The sequence below is a fragment of the Rattus rattus genome, chromosome 1 (assembly GCF_011064425.1).
Source record: "Rattus rattus isolate New Zealand chromosome 1, Rrattus_CSIRO_v1, whole genome shotgun sequence".
Lineage (NCBI taxonomy): Eukaryota > Metazoa > Chordata > Mammalia > Rodentia > Muridae > Rattus > Rattus rattus.
The window spans coordinates 38,767,712-38,786,794 of NC_046154.1; the positions used below are offsets into that span (position 1 = coordinate 38,767,712).

The 19,083-nt window shown below is 52.7% G+C and overlaps 1 protein-coding gene across 14 annotated transcripts in view; it reads left to right on the top strand.

The window, feature by feature from the left end:
- Positions 1-19,083, top strand: part of Ptprf (protein tyrosine phosphatase receptor type F) — a 68,503-nt gene that overhangs the window by 18,264 nt on the left and 31,156 nt on the right. For 7 of the 14 annotated variants that reach the window (XM_032899258.1, XM_032899310.1, XM_032899264.1 and 4 more), the window contains exons 4-6: positions 1,997-2,185; positions 7,510-7,527; positions 10,539-10,649. In XM_032899258.1, coding sequence (XP_032755149.1) covers positions 1,997-2,185; positions 7,510-7,527; positions 10,539-10,649 — 318 coding nt within the window. The remainder of the gene's footprint in view (positions 1-1,996; positions 2,186-7,509; positions 7,528-10,538; positions 10,650-19,083) is intronic. The other 7 variants (XM_032899261.1, XM_032899276.1, XM_032899320.1 and 4 more) reach the window with 1 other exon arrangement.

A 19,083-nucleotide genomic window follows, 5' to 3' on the forward strand; every position in this document is an offset into this window, starting at 1 on the left:
TCCTTATTCCTCTCTTCTCTCTGTTCTCCTGCTGCTGTTTACTATGATCCTTTCAAGAGTCAGCTGAGAGTCAGGGCACTGTGGGATCCTGCTTCCAGCCAAAGAGACCCAGTGCTTACATGGGAATATAAAGGGCTGCAAACAGGGAAGCGTATAGCCAATTCCTGGCCAAACCTGGGGGTTCAGGGCCATGCTGAGAGCTCTCTTATAACCCAGCCAGATACTCTTCTAGGACGTCCCTGGAAGTCACACTTTGATGGGGTTCCTTCTCATGTCTGAGTTCCTAGGTGCTCCCCTTAGGTTGCCAGAGTAGGCATGGAGAGTGCGTGCTCTCACCCTGCCCTTTGCTTTTCTCCCTCTGAGGCTGAGTCTTTCTGGCGAGGGAGCCTGGGTGCAGCAAATGTTCCTGCACACTAACCTGTGCTGGGCATGTGAGAGGGAGGAGAAGAGTGGTGTCTGACCCCACACCACACGGTGGACAGAGGGCAGACATTCCCTGTGCCTTCCTTAGGTGTGCCACCCTCGTTAGGTGTGCCCAGAACCAAGCTTGGGAGGAGGAGAGGTACTGTTGAGTTCTGGAAAACACTTGACGGTTTTGTTCCAATAGGAAGGACTTCCTACCAGCCTAGAATGGGAAAGAGGGCCCCAGGCTATAGTTCCAGTATCTGTCTACCAGTGGCTCAGGCCTGGTTAATTATAACTTCAGTAGTTACTGGGTGCCTCTTCTATGTCAGGTACTCCTCAGCACCCTGGATTCGTTTTCTGATGGAATCTTCAAGGTTTCTTTACAAGGTGGACACCTAAACCCAGTAGACAGATGAAGCACCAGTGAGGAAAGAACACGCTCAGGCCCTAGAGTTGGCAGTTAGTGGTAGAGCTGTCAGTCCCACATGGTCTACACTGTCCCAGGGCCTGTCTTCCCTGCTCTTGGTGCTTCTGAGAGGTTGGGATTGGACTGCTTTGTCTCAGCTCATGGGGTTGGTTCAAGAACCTGTGGTAGAAGGGAATGGGTTGGGGCTGGAGAGATGGTCAATGGTTAAGAGCACTGACTGCTCTTCTAGACTAGGTCCTGAGTTCAATTCCCAGCAATCACATGGTGGCTCACAACCATTTGTAATGGGATCCGTTGCCCTCTTCTGGTGTGTCTGAAGATAGCTACAGTGTGTGTGTGTGTGTGTGTGTGTGTGTGTGTGTGTGTGTGTGTGTATATATATAATATAAAATTTAAAAAAAAAGAAAGAAGTGAATGGGTCAAGTGGAAGTGATTTCCTTTGTGAGTTGTCAACTCTGGAAAATACTGGGAAGACCAGGGCTGGTTGTTTTGTTGCTGTTGTTTGGTTTTCGTCTTCTTAGCCTACACATACTCAGACATGGTCCCTTGGCCTTATCTTGGTTCTCGGGGTCAGGCATGAGTGAGAAAGGCCAGGGTCAAGGCTGTATGTAGTAGAGTGTGGTCAGAGGCAAGACTAGAGTTAGGTAGGGCAGGGCCCAGAGTCAGAGACCTGAGGCTCTGCCACATGATGTAGCTGAAGGGATGCCAAGGAAGTGTATCACGTGTGCTGACAAGGAAGTGGAGCTGGACAAGCACAGGCTCTGGTGGGGCTGTGGCTATTGATGCTTTGGGAACTTTATTTCCCTTGCCGCCCCCACCCCACATCCATATAGCACTCTGCCGCAGCCAGCAGAGCATTGATCTCTGCTCCTCCTAGGACCTAGGGAGATAAGTGCTGACATCTTCAGTCTGTGCTTCCAGACTTGGCAACTCCCCAGCAGGGATGTGGTGGTATGGGCCCTCCTGCAGCCCCTGTATTGCCTAAAGGGACCTAAGACTCCCGACTCCTCATTTGGGGTAGGGCTTGTGTTTCCAAGTCAGGGGTGGGAAAGAGAAGTGTACTGTGGGTCCCAGCTAACCTGAAAGTCAAGAGAACGCTAGACCGAGAGGTCCTCAGAGGTAAGCAGAGATAATCCTAATGCACACGTCACTCTTTGTTTGCAGAGGACCAGCTGCCGTCTGGGTTCCCGACTATCGACATGGGACCTCAACTGAAGGTGGTGGAGAAGGCTCGCACTGCCACCATGCTGTGTGCAGCTGGTGGAAATCCAGACCCTGAGATCTCTTGGTTCAAAGACTTCCTTCCTGTGGACCCTGCTTCAAGCAACGGTCGTATCAAGCAGCTGCGTTCAGGTGAGCTGAGGGCAGAGTTAAGGTGTCCTGAATACCTCGGGGAAGACACCTTCCAGCCTAGTCCAGTTAGGTGCTGGGGGATGAACTTTCTGAGGAAGACTGGTTAGAATGTCCCTAATACCGTGGACCAGATCTTGCTTAGAGAACAAGATGTGGCAGCTAGAGCTGTCCTGATCCTTCTGAGATTGTCAAGCACCACACTTTAGGCCCGTTTTGCTCCTCCAAGCATGCATGACATGCTAGCATGGTAGACCTGAGGAAGGTGCCCCAGGCTTTTCATTTTCTTCCCCAGAGCCCAGCCCATGCCTCTGTTTCTCTAGACAGCAAGGTTTGCTGGGAAGGGGCCAGTGATACCTGATTCATCAGGCTTCAAGTGGAGCCTGAGAGCCTGAAACTAGGGAGATCTACCTCTGTGCTTTGGCCGCCAGAGCCACTGTCTCACTCCTATGGATGTCTCAGTCGAGCTACCTTGGAGCCCTGGGAACAAGGATGCCATTGTGACCGAGAGGGAAGTGTCGCCCCATTGATCGATCTGCCTGTGAGGCTCCCGCCAAGAAAATAGATTTTGATTTTGTAGGAATGAAGTGGGTGGGAAACGAGGCTCAGAATCAGCCGGGCTGCGTTTTGCACCCACTAGCAGCTCAGGATAGACCCACTAGCATCTCAGGATAGACCCACAGACTTGGCTTCAAAAGTTCTGCTGGCTGGGAGAAGGTAGGCCTCTGTCGTATGGCTTGAACTCCCGCTGCCTGTCGGCTGTGATGTCAACATCAAGAGGGATGTGTCCCCTTCTCTTAGGGCTCTGCTGGCCTCAGAGGTGCACACCAGTCCCGGCCCCTCCCCTCAGGCCCACACCATTTTGGTACCCAGGAAGTAGAGGAAGTGAGGAGCCACCCAGCAGGGCAGGATTCTGGCCCCAGCCACGGCCGCCTGAGACAGCCCACGAAGTGTTAGCTCATTTAATTTAATTAAAACTCAACAAGATGGAGGCAGCTGTAGTGCAGTTAATTAAAACAGCCATAATCAAGGCAGGAAATGGTCCGGCAGTGTTTGTGGCTGCTGCCCAGCACAGCACAGAGGCCGGCATGGCTCAGCTCCCCTGCATTTGCTCATGGGTGCCCCCAGGCAGGTTCCCCGTGCTGCCAGACGGTCCTCCCTACAGGCCTGACTCCTCCCCGGAATGGCATTGACTGTCTGTGGCAGGCAGCAGTTCTGGGAAGGCCCGCTGTCTCCAGCATTTGTTCATCAAGTATTTATGTAGCGCTCGCCGTGTGCCAGACCCTGTGCCACCCCTCCCCTGCCCATCACTCCCCTGGATGCTGCACAGGCCTCTTCCTTCTTGTCCTCACAGTGGCAAACAGCCCTTCCTCCTCCTCGAGCAAACCTCCTGCCCTCCCTTGGGCTTTGCCACCCCCAATTTCCTCTAGCTGCCCTGTTGTCTTTGCCTGAAGTGCTGGGTCCTCTAGCCCAGGGACCTGTCAGCCTCACCCTTGCTGTGACATCTGTCCTCTAGCAGGCCAATCTGTTGTTCCTGCCGCTTCAGTCACCACCTCCTCATCTGTGCCTATACTGGTCAACCCAGCCCAGATACCCTGTATGAGCTCCAGGTTCCGCATTCGAGATGCTGTCTGGGTTTCACCCCATCCTAGATGAGCAATGACTTCTTTACAAACAGCCGTGCTCTGCTCCCATTGACCATTTGTTTATGAGTGGCACCCCCCACCCACCCACTGAAAGAGACCCGACACTCCCACTCAGTAAGGAACCACATCCTCTTCATGCCTCACCAAATGAACCTCCAGTTGGTACCCTCTTTCTTCTCTTTCTGTTGTCTCTGTTCTGTCCTGGGACACCACTGTTCTTCCTGCCTCTAGACTTGTTCTGAAAGCTCTGTCCTCCGGCAACTGTTGGTGTTACCCATTCATCTTCCTCCTAGACTGAGAGCCAGTTCTGGACCCTGGGCTCATAACCCTTGATCCTGCCTGCGTGGTCAGATACATGCTCCTGGTCCAGGGACCCTGCTCCCATCGCATGCCGGCTTTATCTCAGCCTGTCCTATCTACATGCACCTTATTAGTTCTGTGGCCTTAGTTAAGCTAACTTTGTCAGTTCTCATATCTTGCAAAGTAGCCACATTTAGGAAACAGTGACACTTTGCGGCCTGGTTTGTGGTAAAGGCTCTGTTCCTGCCTCCTGCGGCTTCACACTCGCAGGTAACCACGATGCCCTATCCTTGCCCACCTGGCCCTCTACTCACTTTAGCTTCCTCCACTGGGAGCCTGCACCCTGCTTCCGGCTACTCCCTCAGGAGCCACCCTGCTTCATGCTGTAGGCGTTTGTCTCCAGCCCTACTTACCTAGGCTGGATATGGGAGGACCTGGGACAGATTTGCTTGGTAAGGTGCCCCTCCCCACCGTACCTGGTTCTCTCTCTGTCCTCGTTGAGGAATTATTTTATTGACCTTTGGGACTTATCGCCGAAGACGATATCTACTCATTTGACCTTTCCTGCCACCAGGAAGCTGTGACTTAAGGATCATAGGCTAGGGAGGGTGTGTGTGCCCAGTGCTTGGGATGAAACTGTGTGGGGACGTCCCTTCACAGAGTGGGCTCAGGTCCCTGTACACTTGCATATTTTCAAGGACCCTTGTGGTTTTCGTATCACCAACAGTTTACAGAGTGCGTTATTACCTCGTGGTCTCTTGCAACGTCTCTGCCGTAGGACAGGTTGTAATGATTATGTCCACTGTCCGCAGGTCAAGGGGTCACATGTGGAGGGCTTAGGAGTTCTCCTGGGAGGTAACCCCAGTGTCTTCTAACAGCATATCCTAACCCTGGAGTCTGAGAGTAGCTGTATCTGTCAGAGCTCCAGACATTCGCCCTGCAGACCTCGGGTCCCCCTGGCAGTCTCTGCAGTGCCACCAGCATCTGTGAGCACATCTGTATACATCTGCATATGGTGTGGCCCCAGAGCAAGGGCTGACAACATGCACCGCTAAGGCGTCAGCTCTGCTCGAAGGGCTCTTTTCCTGCTGCAGCAGTGACCCGCTGCCACAGTACCCTTATGGCCACTTGAGCTTGAGACCTGTGAAGAGAGGATGCCTGCTGTGGCGGTGGCAGAATCGGGGCTGTCCGTTGGAGATGGCAGCTCTGGCTGCAGGAGGAGGCCTCTGGTCCCTCTGATGAGATGCTTGTAGCTTCTCCCTCTGCTGGCTGGCCCAGCTCTGACTGCAAGTGCCCATCTATGTCCCTCTGCTCTGCTCTGCCTTTGGCTGGGTCTTCCAGAGAGTGCTGCAGTCAGCGTGTGATTATAGTTCTGAGCTCATTGGCACGAGTCTCCTGGGGAGGCTGACACATGGGTCCTTCCAGTTCCATATACCTGTCTAGTGAAACAGAAAAGCCAGGTTCTCAGTCAGTGGGTTAAGTGGAGAAAGAGCAGGAACCACTGGGCTTCAGTGCCAGGCTGTGTGCACTACAACCCCCGCCCTAGTTCCAGCCTAGACTATAGGAGGCCAGCGGTTGTCACCTTTCTGGTCTGAGTATTGCTAACCTCAACTCAGAGGACCTTAAGGTAGTTTTGTTTATCTGGCTTATACCTATTGATGTTCACCGTATTAGACATTTAAGATAGAAGATTTTAAATACTTACTAGTTATTTTAAAATAATTTAAAAACTATGAAGTGTTAACATAAATAGCATTCTAAAATAAAAAAAGATAATTGTGTAATCTAAGACAAAAAAATTGGTTAGTTAGGAAACCCTCATTGTTAAATGCTTAAATGTGGCTGCATTCAGCCTGCTAACAGTATTACAGGGTGCATACTCTTCAGGAAACGCCACTGTATATTCATAAGGGAAAGCATCTAAATAAGGCAGATAGCTCTGTTTTGAAACAAGGTCCTTACTGTATAGCCCTGGGTGGCATGATGCTCTATAGAGTCCAGCCTCTCCTAGGACTTGCCACGGTCCCCCTGTCTCAGCCTCCCAAGTGCTAGGGTTACAGGCAGCACACTCCACCCAGTCTTAGCATTGTAGGGACTACAGTTTGTAGGCTTTATCCTTGTGGGCTCCCTAAAAGGTTTTCAGTGATTCCCTCCTACCCCCCAAACACATGCTCACATGCTCACGCACATGCATACGTACACACACACACACACACACACACACACACACACACACACACACACACACACACACACTGGAGCACACATGGAGAATCTCTGTTGGTCTATTCTCATTTTCCCGTGTGAACACATGCGCTCCCTCCACAGCCACCACCTTTGCCTCCACATCTGCAGGATGTCCATCAGGAAGGCTCGGAGTTGACTGGTTAGATCTTGTTTGCCTCACGTAAAAGCCTCTTACTGTTTCCGGGCCTCCTTCTCCTCATTTATGCAGAGAGATGGGAGTGTTTTTTCCAGGTGGGTGTTGCCAAGTCCAGCGAGACAGGAACTGATCTCTGGCCATGAGCACTTCCAACCCAACCCCCACTGGAGGAGCGGGGGGTGGTGGTGGTGGTGGTGGATAGACTTGGATCTGGGTCCATCTTTAGGTTCCTGGCTCCAGTGGTTGAAGTGGGTGTCTCGGGACAGGCACCTGTTGGAAGACAAACCTTCCAGGGTTCATAACAGGCTGGGTTTTGACAGACAAGTGCCTGCCCCTTTTGGCTGCAGATCCCAGGGGTCTGAAGCACCAGGCACACAAGGAGTGGGTGCTGGCCCTTTGCCTCTTACCAGATAGGCTGAGGAGCTCTGACTACTCTACCCTGATAGGGTCAGGTGGGTTTTACAGGCTGTTAGCCACTGGAGTGTGAGCTGAGTCCCATGCATCCCCAGTTGGATGCCAGGGCTGGTCTCTGTCTGGGATCCCTGATTCATGGTAACCTATGTGAGCTCTTCCCGAACCTTGCCTGCTTAAATGCCCTGGTTTTGTTTTGGTAAGTGCTGCCCTTGGACGCTTACCCTGTGGGATGGGTGGTCTGGGGTGGGTGCTGCTCCCCTTCCTCTCCATCAGCCCGGCCAGCCAGGGTCCTAGGAGCCCAGTCCTGCCTCCCTGATCCATATCAACACCTCCTCCAGATCCAGCTCTCTACTTCCTCAGAGCAATGCTGTGACCAGGGGACATGCTGCACCCACACTCAGCCTGGCCCAGCCTGGTGCTCGCTCACACAGCACTTGAGTCACCTACACGGAGGCCTCAAGTTCTCCCTCTAGTTAAGGCCCTTTCTAGTGTTTTGTTTTGTCTGAGTTGGCTTTGTGTGGCTTTCCTTCCTTTTGTACTAATGTTTCTCTCTGATCTTATTTGCATTCACATTACCTCGCCAGGTGGTTCACCAATCAGAGGTAAGAATGCTGTCCGTGCATTTCGCCACGCCACGCCACGTCACGCCACGTCACACCACACCACACCACTGCTGTCGCCGTTGGTCACCTCCACTCCATCCCGTCCAGTCCGTCACCTCCCCATCCCCATCCTGCCCTCTTCAGTCTCTTCATCTCCAGCTCCAGCCCTGCTCTCCCACCAGCCACCACACACCTCCACTCTCCAGTCGTTTCCTCCTGTGGACTCATCCATTACAAGTCTGCATTGTGGACATACCAGCTGAGACCACCCAGGGTGGCAAGCCCCGCTCCCCAGGCTCGCCCCACAGAAGGGACCCATTTGTTTCCCATAGCCTGTCCCTAAGGCTGGCATAGATGGAGACACCTTCTCCAGGAGAGAGTGGTTGGGGAGCACGAGCAAGTCCGGCCCTGTCCCTCGGGAATCTCCTTTTTCTTAGATTACTACTTGACTTTTCCTTTAGTGTTTCGGTCCCATGGTCCAGTGAGGATCATCCCTTATAGCTCTTCGGCATCAAGGGCTAGAGATTTTAGATGGCAATTGGGAACTAAACAGACCCATGCATAACTAGGTCACCCGACCTGTCAGCTTGCAGCCCCTCTGAACCGCCTTCACATAACAGGGCTCTGCAACCTGTTGGTGGGAAAGCAGAGACTCTGGACTGGTAACGGTCAGGGTTCAAGTCTGTCTCCTCTTAGAACTGGAGCCAGGGCCACCTCCCCTCAGGGCTGTTTGACTTACAGGAGAGTGAGGATGAATATGGACACTTTGTCACATGCTGAGTGGTGGTGTGTGTTTTATCCCGCCATTTTCTCCCAACATCCGTCAATATTTGTGGGCACATGCAGGCCAGAGTTCAAGGCTAGAGTGCTCAGAAGTTGGGACTTGGTGGGGGGCAACTGTTTGTGGCTCTGGTAACAGGACGAGGTTTCCCTGCCCTCTCTGCATCTCCTGCACATTTGTCTCCTTAGCACATGCCCACCCTGCTTTCCCTCCTACTGGGTCTGGGTGTCAGTACCAGATTTGGAGATGTCTGTGTGTAGTCTCAGGGTCTGTACCGGGTAATGTCCTAGTTTGCTTTCTATTGCCATGATGAACATCATGACCAAAGGCGACTTGGGGAGGAAGGGGCTCATTTGGCTAGCGTGTCCCGATTACTGTCTGTCGTTGAGGGAAGTCAGCGCAGGCACTCAAACAGGAGCAGAGAGAGACAGTGGAGGAGAGCTACTTACTGACTTGCTTGACTTGCTCTCCGTGGCGTTCCCAGCTTGCTTTTTTATACATCCAGGACTACCTGCCCAGGGCTGCTACCACCCACAGCGAGCCAGGCCCTCCTACATCAGTTGTTAATCAAGAAAATACATCCCACAGATTTGTCTACCTTTTTCTCAATTGAGATTCCCTCTTCTCTCGTGACTCTAGCTTGTGTTAAGTTGACAAAAATAACTAAGGAGCACCGGTCTCCTGACCAGACTTAGGCTCTCGTCCCAGGGGAGTTTCTTCCTTCAGCAGCTGCAGTCCCAGGCACTCTTTCTTGTTCTCGCTTGTGGCACCAGTTACCTGTCTCCCCCAAACCTCTGTTGAGCTGACTATGGGCAAACCCCACCAACCAGGGCCCTGATCCTCACCTGCTTGTGTGAGCATCTGCTCTAACGGTGTCCACTCATCCCACGGCTATGACCCATTGGCTGCCAACCAGCACTGCTCTTGCAGTTGCTGGGCATTTGCCTTGTGCTCTGATGTCCGTGGGGAGGCTGAGGTCAAAGCTAAGGAGAGGCCAGCCCTTTCCCTCTGTGTTGGTAGCATCCCCACCACCCCCGCCCCGGCTGCTAGCCCTCAGCCTTCTGATGGTCACAGCTCCTGCTGCCAGGGCGCTGGTGGTGAAAGGGGAAAGACTGGGGTTTGGAGAAGCTGAAGCTTGAACCCAGAGTGTCTCCTCTTGGGCCCGGGCTGTGAGAACACAGCTTGAAATTCCCTCTGAGGTTCCTGTCCAGTCCAGTTAGGTGGGACCTGGCAGGTTCTGCCTGTGCTGTGTGGGCGTGATTGCCAGTCAGGGTGGAGGAAGAAGCTCTTTAGAGCTTCTCCAGCTGTTCATGCAGGAGGTGGTTTTCTGTCAGGCTGTGTCCTGTGGGGGTTATTAGCTGTCCGTTGGACTGTCCTGTGTGGGTGTAATTGTCTGTCAAATTGTTCCAGGGAGGGGCGTGGTGCTTTGCCCTATGGGTTTCTCTGTCATAGATAGATAGCCCAGTTTGCTTTCACTAGCAGTTTCCAAGTGTTTATTGCTGGGGGTGGGGGTGGGGCAGCATCAATGCGAGTGATCCTCCACCTGGGGTTCACTCACTTGACCTGACAGTACAGGTCCCAAATGCAAGTTTCATCCATCCTCTCAGAGGGTCTTTTCAGCTACCCCCACCCCCAGTCTTGGCTCCTGTCTGTCCGCCTGTGGCCAGAGCAGCCCCTCAGGGCGCTGGCCCAAGTGGGAGCTACAGTCTCCATTAGCCTTCTGAATTATGCAGAAGCCTTGGTGGGTCGAAGCACTTTAGCAGGACCAAGCTGAGGAAAGTAGCCGGAAAGGGTGGGGCTAGCAGGGTGGAGGTAGAATAGGAGGAGATGGTGGGAGTGCGGGGCAGGGGCTGCTGTGCACCAGGCCCCCAGGCAAGCCCCTTCCTCCTGAGTAGGTGATAGTGTCTCAGGCTCTTGTCTGATGAGGACATTGCTTGTTTAGGAATTTCCAGACCTGTGTGTCTGTGGGCTTTGTGGACAAGAACATTGATAAGCACGATTATTGATAAATAGTCTTAGGACTCGGGACCGGGGTGGGCACTCATGCATAGCCCCTGGGTGGATCTTGCTTCTAAGTACACGTTCTTGATTCTTGCTTAGAGGGACCTGGCTCATGAGAAAGAGCTGCCTGGAAGCCACACAGGCCCAGGCCCAGGCCCTGGGCTACACTTGTCCCAGGCCACACTCACCATGGACCATGACTGATGTCTTCTCTTGTGTCCCCCTACAGGTGCATTGCAGATTGAGAGCAGCGAGGAGTCTGACCAAGGCAAGTACGAGTGTGTGGCAACCAACTCGGCAGGCACACGCTACTCGGCCCCCGCCAACCTGTATGTGCGAGGTAAGAACTTGGCCACACCTGGCTCTGTCAACTTGGAGCCAAGCTTCACCTGCCAAGCATGCTGCCTGGAGGAGACCTTGGTGCAGATACTGGAGGGACTCCGCACGTCTTTCCTCCCCATCTCTGTCTGCAGCAGTTCTAGCAGCCGCCATCTCCGTAGCTCCCAGTGGGCATTCTACTCACAGCCGCCACTACTCGCCTTCTTCCCTTCAGGCCCTTGGGGAAGCAGACACTCCCTCCACCCTCTCACCCCCTGGGAGCATTTGTATCTTCTTGTAGGTCTTTGCTGCCCTGTTCCAGAGCCCTGTGGGAGTCTGGAGCCTTCTGAGCAGACATTGCTGTTGGCGTGTGTGTGTGTGTGTGTGTGTGTGTGTGTGTGTGTGTGTGTGTGTGTCTGTGTGTGTGTGTGTGTGTCTGTGTGTGTGTGTGTGTGTGTGTGTGTGTTGGGGTGGGAAGTTGAGCACAGACAACATATAATTACATGAGTGTGCTGCATGTCTGACCTGACTTTCCTCCTGCTACCCCAGCAGGCTAGGCTCTAGGACCCTGGTTCTAAACTTTAGATTTGGCAGGGCTCAGGAATGGACCAGATGGGCCTTCCAGGAGGAGCCTGCTGTGTTCTGTCACCAACTCTGTCCCTCATGAGCCCCTATAGGTATAGTGCCTTGGGCTGTGTGCTATTTACAGTTAGATCCGTAGCTGAAGGGTCTGGGACTGTTTGGGTGAGTCCAGCCTCTGTTTATAGCCAGAAGGAATCAAAGTTGGCCACCCGGGTCCTCCCTGATACCGTGAGAGATCGTCTCAAAAGTGGATCCCCAGGGGATCGCTAGAGGAAAGAGACCAAGCTTCCCTGCCATTCCCCTGCAGTAGTAACTCCATCACTTAAAAGGATCCTCCCTCTTTCTGAGGATGGTCTGACGCCTCTCCAGCTCATGGAGCCCAAGTGATGGTAGTGGCCATCTTCCTCTCAAAGCAGTTTGGCAGACTTACTTACTGAGGTGGAGAGGTATAAGCTGCCAGCTGCTTACAAGGGCCAGCCATGCCCCAGGGCACGGGTCGGTTTTGGAGGGGTCGCAGGTGTCAGCCTGTTAGTTGACCAGAGAAGCTGTTTGTATTGGCTAACTGTGTTTCTTCTTGGGAGTCAGTTGGGAAACCCCTATCACTGTCCTTGCCCTGTGTACCAATTCGGTGAGATGACTCACTGCCTCCTGTCTTTAGGAATACCATCAGGACAGAGACCAGGAACCCAGAAACTTCCTGAAGGCTGAGAGGAATAGAATTGAAAAGAGCACACTTAACCCCAGGCTGGTCCAGGCTGGGTATCTTAACAAAGGCCCAGGAGTCTGCAAAGTTCCCTCTGGGAGATTAGCAGCTGAAAAGACTCTTCACAATGACAGCCTCCTCCTCCCTCTTCAGCCAAGGCAGCCCCTGTCTGCACATGGCTACAGCAGAGAGGAGAGGCCAGGCAGAGCCTTTGTAAACCCCAAGTCAGCTGTTTAAGCATTGCTTTATGGCCGTTTCCTAGGGTAGAGCTGCCACAGGCAGTACAAACGCAGGAAAAGGCCACCCAGACTCCAGAAGGATGATGTGGGCATCTTAGCTAGGCACCACACCTGTCCAGGTAGCGCTGTCTTGCTGACGGTGCCCAGTGGCCGGGCAATGGTTCTCTCTGGAAATGGGTTGAGGTGGCCACTAAGGCAATGACCAGGAGACCCTAACCCTTGGAGCATCCCTACTTTCAGAGTTCCTGCTGTCCACACATGATTGCCTTGGACATGACCCTAGCTGAATCCTGCCTTATCCCACCACTAGCTGAATCCTGCCTTATCCCACTTCTTGGGATAAGCTCCACTTGCAAGGGCCTTGGGAGGTCAAGGGTATAGTAGCTCCTTTACCCTCAGCCCTGCCTGTCCAGAGCCTAACATAGCCACCCCTGGCCTCTGTAGCTCACCCGCCAGGCCCAGCCTCATATCAAGAATCCGTCTGAGTCTATGGGGGGCCTTTGGATCTAGGATTTCGGACTGTAAGGGAAGCCCTGCTCACTTGGGACCCTGGCCTGTAGTGTTTCCAGCTTGCTTTTGTGCCTAGCAAAGCCCCATCGGCCCAGGAGTGCTCTGGGACGGCCTGTGCACCGCCAACCACCAGCTCTGTATTTCTAACTCTGTATGTGGGCGGATAGGCATGGAAGAACCCTGCCCCACCCTGGTGCCTCTCTGCTGGACTCTTGTCTCCCAATATAGCGGCTTCAGGATTTCAATCCATGGTGGTTCCTATTGTCACCCAGAGATGGAAGTCCCCAACTCTGTCGGGCCCTAGACCTCCCGATTCAGGCTAGTGTGAATCATAGCTCAGGGGTTTCTTATCCATAGCGCTGTTCACATTTTAGACTGAAAACATCTCTGTTGAGGGCCATTCTTCACATAGTAGGATGTTTAGAAGCATCTCTAGCCATTCAGGTACCAGTAGCAGCACTTAATCAGACCAGTCTAATAACCATAGCTCCCTCCAGACTCTGGCACCCAGAGGCACTTTGCCCGTGGAGACCTTTTTTCTCAGGATTGCAGCCTCCTGAGGGCTTCCGTCTCTGCCTCTAACTTTGTTCTTCTGTCTGTTTGACTCATCTTCTCAGACTTAGTCTTCCCAGTTCTTCCTCTGTTCCCCAAGCTGCGCGGGCTGCCTCTCTGAGGCCCAGTGGGGCAGTCCATGTAGAGCTCCCAGCATGCTGCCAGGTGCACAGGAGGCGCATGAGAGGCAGCTGTCTGGGTTTCTGTCTGTTGGGCTAGCGCTGGGGGACACACGTCGTACATTTACATCTGACTTTATTCACAGTTGCTTACAGTTCCACCCACAGTCTAGCAGGCCCAGGCACGCTGGGTGGACCAGCCTCTTTCTCCATCACCATCTGACTCCCTCCTCCAGTGACTCATTTTCTCCTTCTCTCCACGGCGTCTCTCCCCTCCAGCCCTCAGACATACAGCTGCCTGGGCCAAGGCAGAACCCTGCCCTTGGCAAAGCCTGGCTTACCTGTACCGGGATCACCAGCCTCTCCCCTCTCTTCAGGGACCCACCCTGCGTTTGAGTCTCCGCTCTCTGAAATGAGGATGTTACCTCCTAGCCTTTCTTCCCACAGGCATCCATCCGGGCATGTGTTGGTGCGGCATGGGGCCTCCTCACAGTGGTGGGGCTGTAGTGGCTTGTGTGCCTCTGTGGGTTTGTGAGCTGGGTGGGCCCTGACCCCAGAGCCCAGTAGGGTCTGTCTGAGCGGTGAGGGTGTGTGAGGCGTGGGGACTGGCCCGTGCCCCACTTCTACCTTCCCCGCTCTGCCCTCATCGTCCCTGGCACCCGCTGGTGGGCCCTACCCTGTCCACTGTGTCCCTCCATGAGTCCTAAGTCTTCTGTGAGCGGCGTGGTCCGTGTGCACCCGTGTGCACGTGTGTGTGCGAGGGGCACAGGAGTCCTGTCTTGTCTCTGTGCTGTGTGGGCAGATGGAGGTTGGCCTGTTTTTACTCTCTCTGTGTTTCTCCTTGTCTTTTTTTATTCCCTCTCATCCTCATCGCACTCTGCCATCAACCCAAACTCTCATCTCTCAGATCAGCGAGAAGGTTGGTCGTTTTCACTTCTTATCCATCTACAGTTCGCTGCCGACTGTGCCCGTCAGTTGGGACCAGCGGGCTCGGTCGGCTCCCTCAGGCTCGCTCCAGCCGTGCCTGCCCGCCAGTTGGCCTCTTCTCAGTGTTCGGGCTGGCTGGCAGGCAGGACCAGGGATGGGTGGGCAGGCCTCCTGCCCTGCATGTCCCTGTTGCTTGAATCCCTGATGCACTGTGTGTCTGCATGTCCCCTTCCCTTAGCTAGGCTCCGCTGTTGGAGTGGCCACTCACGCATGGTGCACGGCATAAAACTACCCGACAGAACTGCACGCAGCTTTGCACCCGGACCAGGCTAGGGCTATGTTCAGGAATGGTTGTGGGGATCTCTGGTCAGAGAAACTGTAAAGGCTGCAGTGCTTAGCATGTGTAGGGGGTTAGGGAAGCTGCTGTAATCTCCTCACCCTTATATAGGCCATGTTTCCTAAGAGAAGGCAGAACTCCAGGAGACAATAGTAGACTTAATTTAGAGTGAGTTGTCCCCTTGAGATCTTGCAGTACACAACACAGTCCTGCAGTGTCTGCCCCGTCCTTGAGGCCCCCAGAGCCTTACCAATGCTCCATGAAGCAGACTGGCTGTTCTGAGACATAAGACCAGCCTTGGTCTGCCTCTCAAAGACCCTGACGGCTGTAGTCCAAGGCAAGTGGCATCATTTTGGTACACTAAGTAAGTGTCCCGACATTATATCCTTTCTGTCTCTTACCAGGTCCAAACCCAGGTCACCCTGCCTGCCCAGACCCCTCTACCTGAGCTTCCAAGCCAGCCTCTCTAAGGGCGCAGTGTATGTGGCTCAGTGACCAGCCAGCAGCCCTCAGTCCCATGCTAGGCTGTGGCACTAAGCATTCAGATCCAGTTTGCTTTTGCCTGGAGTGACTGAGTTACCACCACGATTTGCCGGGGCCTTGAGTTTCAGTCCTGCTCAGCCTTAGGTTGGGGCAGGGCTTCTTGACATTCCCTGTATCCCCTCCCAGAGCACTCAATCCCCTTGGAGCCAGGCCTCTATTTCTCAGGTCTGGGCCAGCAAGGGGCTAGTGGTCCTTTACATACCATGTGGTGTAAAGGGTTGATCACTGGCTTCGGGGGTCCTAGGAAGAAGCACAGGACAGACCCAAGCTACCAGGCGGTTTCTGCATCATGCCCTGTGGTTTTGAATTTACTCCAGGAGGACAAGGGAGCCAGTCAGGAGGAGGGCTGCAGCCTGGGCTCAGATATCAACCTAAGCCTCCATCCATATGCACTCCTGAGCTCTGGGGCATTTCGGTTACACCATTTCGCTGACCAGGCGGATCTGCCAGGGCGTTCAGAAAATAGTCAGCAGCAGACAGCCCAGTCCGCAGCCACTCCCCCCACACCCCTTCAACCTACCCTCTGCGTCCTTTGTTCTTTCTCCCACCCACCCTGTGGTCCCACCAAAAATAAACGCATACACAAATATTTAACGGGAAGGAGAAATGAGTTTCTAAATATTCCGGGGGGATTTGCCGGGCTGGTAATTTGTTTGGTGCTGATAATTGCATCTTACATTTTTCTAGCTTTACTTAAAACTGTGTGCCGGGTGTGCCAGCATTTAATTACTGCTCTGCGGCAGCCACAAGGTTATTTATTAAAGAGTTATTTTATCTTGATACAGTGGATCCTGCCCCTTATCCCCTCCTTAATGTTGTGTTATTTTCATCAGAGAAATTTCCGCAAGTGAATGCAGATTGCGGGGCTACCTCCCCCTGCGATTAGGCTGTCACTCCACTGAATGCTGATACCTCCAGGCGCCGCACCACCCTATTATAGGGGGTTGTCAGCGCAAATAATTAGACTTAAAAGTTACAGCTGAAATATAATCCAGAAATGGCAGGGCCCTGTTTTGGAAATTGTCTATAAAATGTCAGCAGTAAGGATGCACAGGGAACGGTAATAGACCGGCATTGTTGGAGCCTGAGATTAGACCCTAAGTGCATTTTCCCCAGCTCCAGTTTTTCCTTCCCTGCTGTTGCATCTGTCAATAGACCGAGTCCAGGGTGAGTCCCGTTCCCTTTGGAGGCTCCGTGCTTGTTGTGGCTGGGGGAGGATGGTAGAGATGCTGGGTTGGAGCATCAACCACTTCCTGCTGTTGGCTCAGGGGTAGCTGTCCAGGCTGGGCTAGGACACAGGGCCTCTAGCATTTGGGACACTCTGTTGCCTCTTTCCCCCCACACCATTTTCTGTAGATGAGCTGGCCTGCCTGAGCTCTAGCAGATGGCCTTCCAGGAATCTTTGCATGTGGGGACCCTAGTGCCCTTCCGTAGGAATGTAGTTATCAGTGGAACACCTGGGGCATCTGGTTGAGGTCCTTTCCTAGTGCTGGGGTGATGCTGACCTCACACCTGTCTGTAGCCCCTAGAGTTCTCCCTACAGCTTGCATCTTAGAGAGGAAATAAAAGCCATTCTTTTTTTTTTTTTTTTTTTTAAGATTTATTTATTTAATGTATGTGAGTACACTGTAGCCGTCTTCAGACACACCAGAAGAGGGCATCGGATCCCATTACAGATGGTTGGGAGCCACCATGTGGTTGCTGGGAATTGAACTCAGGACCTCTAGAAGTGCAGCCATCACTCTTAACCATTGAGCCAACTCTCCAGCCCCCAAAGCCATTCTTAGTATCAGTTTCCACAGGGACCCAGTTTCCTGACAGGGACTAGAGATGGAGGCTCTCAAAGGAGTGGCCCAGGGCATTGGCTTGACCTCTGAGACTGATCCATGAGGTCTCTGCTGTGTCCAAAAACACTGTCCACTATGGACTATCCAGGGGTAAAAGTTTGGGCCCCAGGTTTATTGTCCAAAGACCTACTTCCTGCTGCATAACCCCTTGAGTCTGACTCCCAGTGGCCCCTTCTTCCATTAAGGTTCCACCATTAACTGGAGCTAAACATCTGGCCTTGACCTTTCCCCTGGGGTCACTGTCAAAAGTGCCATCTGTATGCCATCTGGAGCTCTGTCCTATGCCAGCGCTAAAGCCCTATGGCCTTCATGGCTCCCGAGGACAGGAGCTACCATACAGACCTAACCTACTGGGTATATAAAGACAGGCGCGTGAGTCACTTCCCGTGTCAGTGTTGACTCTGGCCCTCATCTGCAGTGCACACATAGTGGCATAGGGACCCTCTGCACAGAGGACAGAGTAGCTTTCCACTGGACATGATGTGCACCGCTTTAATACCAGCAGTCAGAAGGCAGAGGCAGGTGAACCTTTGTGAGTTCAAGGCCAGCCTGGTGTATATACTGAGCTTCACGATAGCGAGGGCTACATAGACCCTATCTCAAAAAAAATAAATAAATAAATAAATAAATAAAATAAAATAAAAGATAGGAAGGAAGAGTGGCTTCCTCTGTACCTGACTCCATGCCCTTCAGTGAAAAGGAGGTAACAGAGAGACCTGTTGAGTTCCAGCAACTCTTGTGTTCTGAACTCCTCCATTCCTTGCTAGGCCTAGGTCTGGCTTACATGCAGCCTGTGTACCTATTATTCACCTTGTACTGCCAATCTGTTGGACCTCGTCTGAAACCCAGGAGTGCCCGTGTCCTGTGCTGGCAAAGCCTGTCTGCACCTTGTCAAGAGTTCTTGAAGGGGAGTCTGTTTCTATGAGGCACTTGGAATCCATGACCCTGGGACACACCTGTCCTTTGTCATGAGAACTGCTGCGTCTGTAATAACTGTGTCACCAGCCATGTGGACTCCTGATATTAACGTTCATGATAAAGAGGCTAGGCAGTGGTGGCACACACTTACTCCCAGCACTCAGGAGTCCTCTTCTGGACTCCATGGGTTCTAGCATACATGTGGTGCACTTACGGTTATGCAGGCTTATACACACATACACAGAAATTAAAAAAAAAAAATTAGGGCTGGAGATTTGACTGGATGGTTAAGAGCACTTTTGCTTACAAAGGGCCCAGGCTCTATTCCCAGTCCCAACATGGGAGCTCACCACCTCCTTGAGCATCAGGTGTACATGTGGTGCAAAATTCATATACCCAAAATAATAAAATAAATCTAAATAAATGAATAATAAAATAAGTTTTGGTTGGGCAGTGGTGGCACAGGCCCTGCACTTGGGAGGAAGAGGTGGGTCTCTGAGTTTGAGACCAGCCAGGTCTACAGAGTGAGTTCCAGGACAGCCAGGACTACACAGAGAAATCCTGTCTCAAAAATCAAACAAACAAAAATAGATAAATAAGTTTTCAAAGAGAGACTTAGGGTAGAAACCCACTTATGCTAGTATACGCCAAATGAAGAGTCGTATGTTCCAAAACTAGAAGTGTAGAAGAGTCGGCGCTGGGCAGGGCTGGACCCAGGTCATCAGTGCAGCCTGGTCACTGCTCCTCAGTGCCTCACTGTTACCCCACCGCTCTTACCTTTGTACTGGAGCAGGTCCTCCTAGGCTTATGAGAGCCTCAGGAAGGAAAACCTAAGCTCAGCTGCCCCTGTAAAGTGTGTTGCTGCTCTCATCGGTTGTGCAAACATCCAAAGGTTGTTTCTGGTCCAAAGCTTGTTACTTATTAGCCAGATCTAGATAACACACCGCCCAGCGCCAGGGATGCCAAGGTGACGCCTCCCGGGGCAAACGCAGATGGAATTGGAAATGTTGCTGGTGGTAGAGTACAGCACCATGAGTCTCTGAGTTCAGTTCCTAGTGCTCTAAAAGAGAGGGGGAGAGGGGGAGGGAAGGAAGAGTAAGGGTGCTGCTGCTTCAGGCCAAAGGTGGAAGTCTGGACGTGTACAATACAGTCCTGGTAAATGACTGACATGAGTGTGGG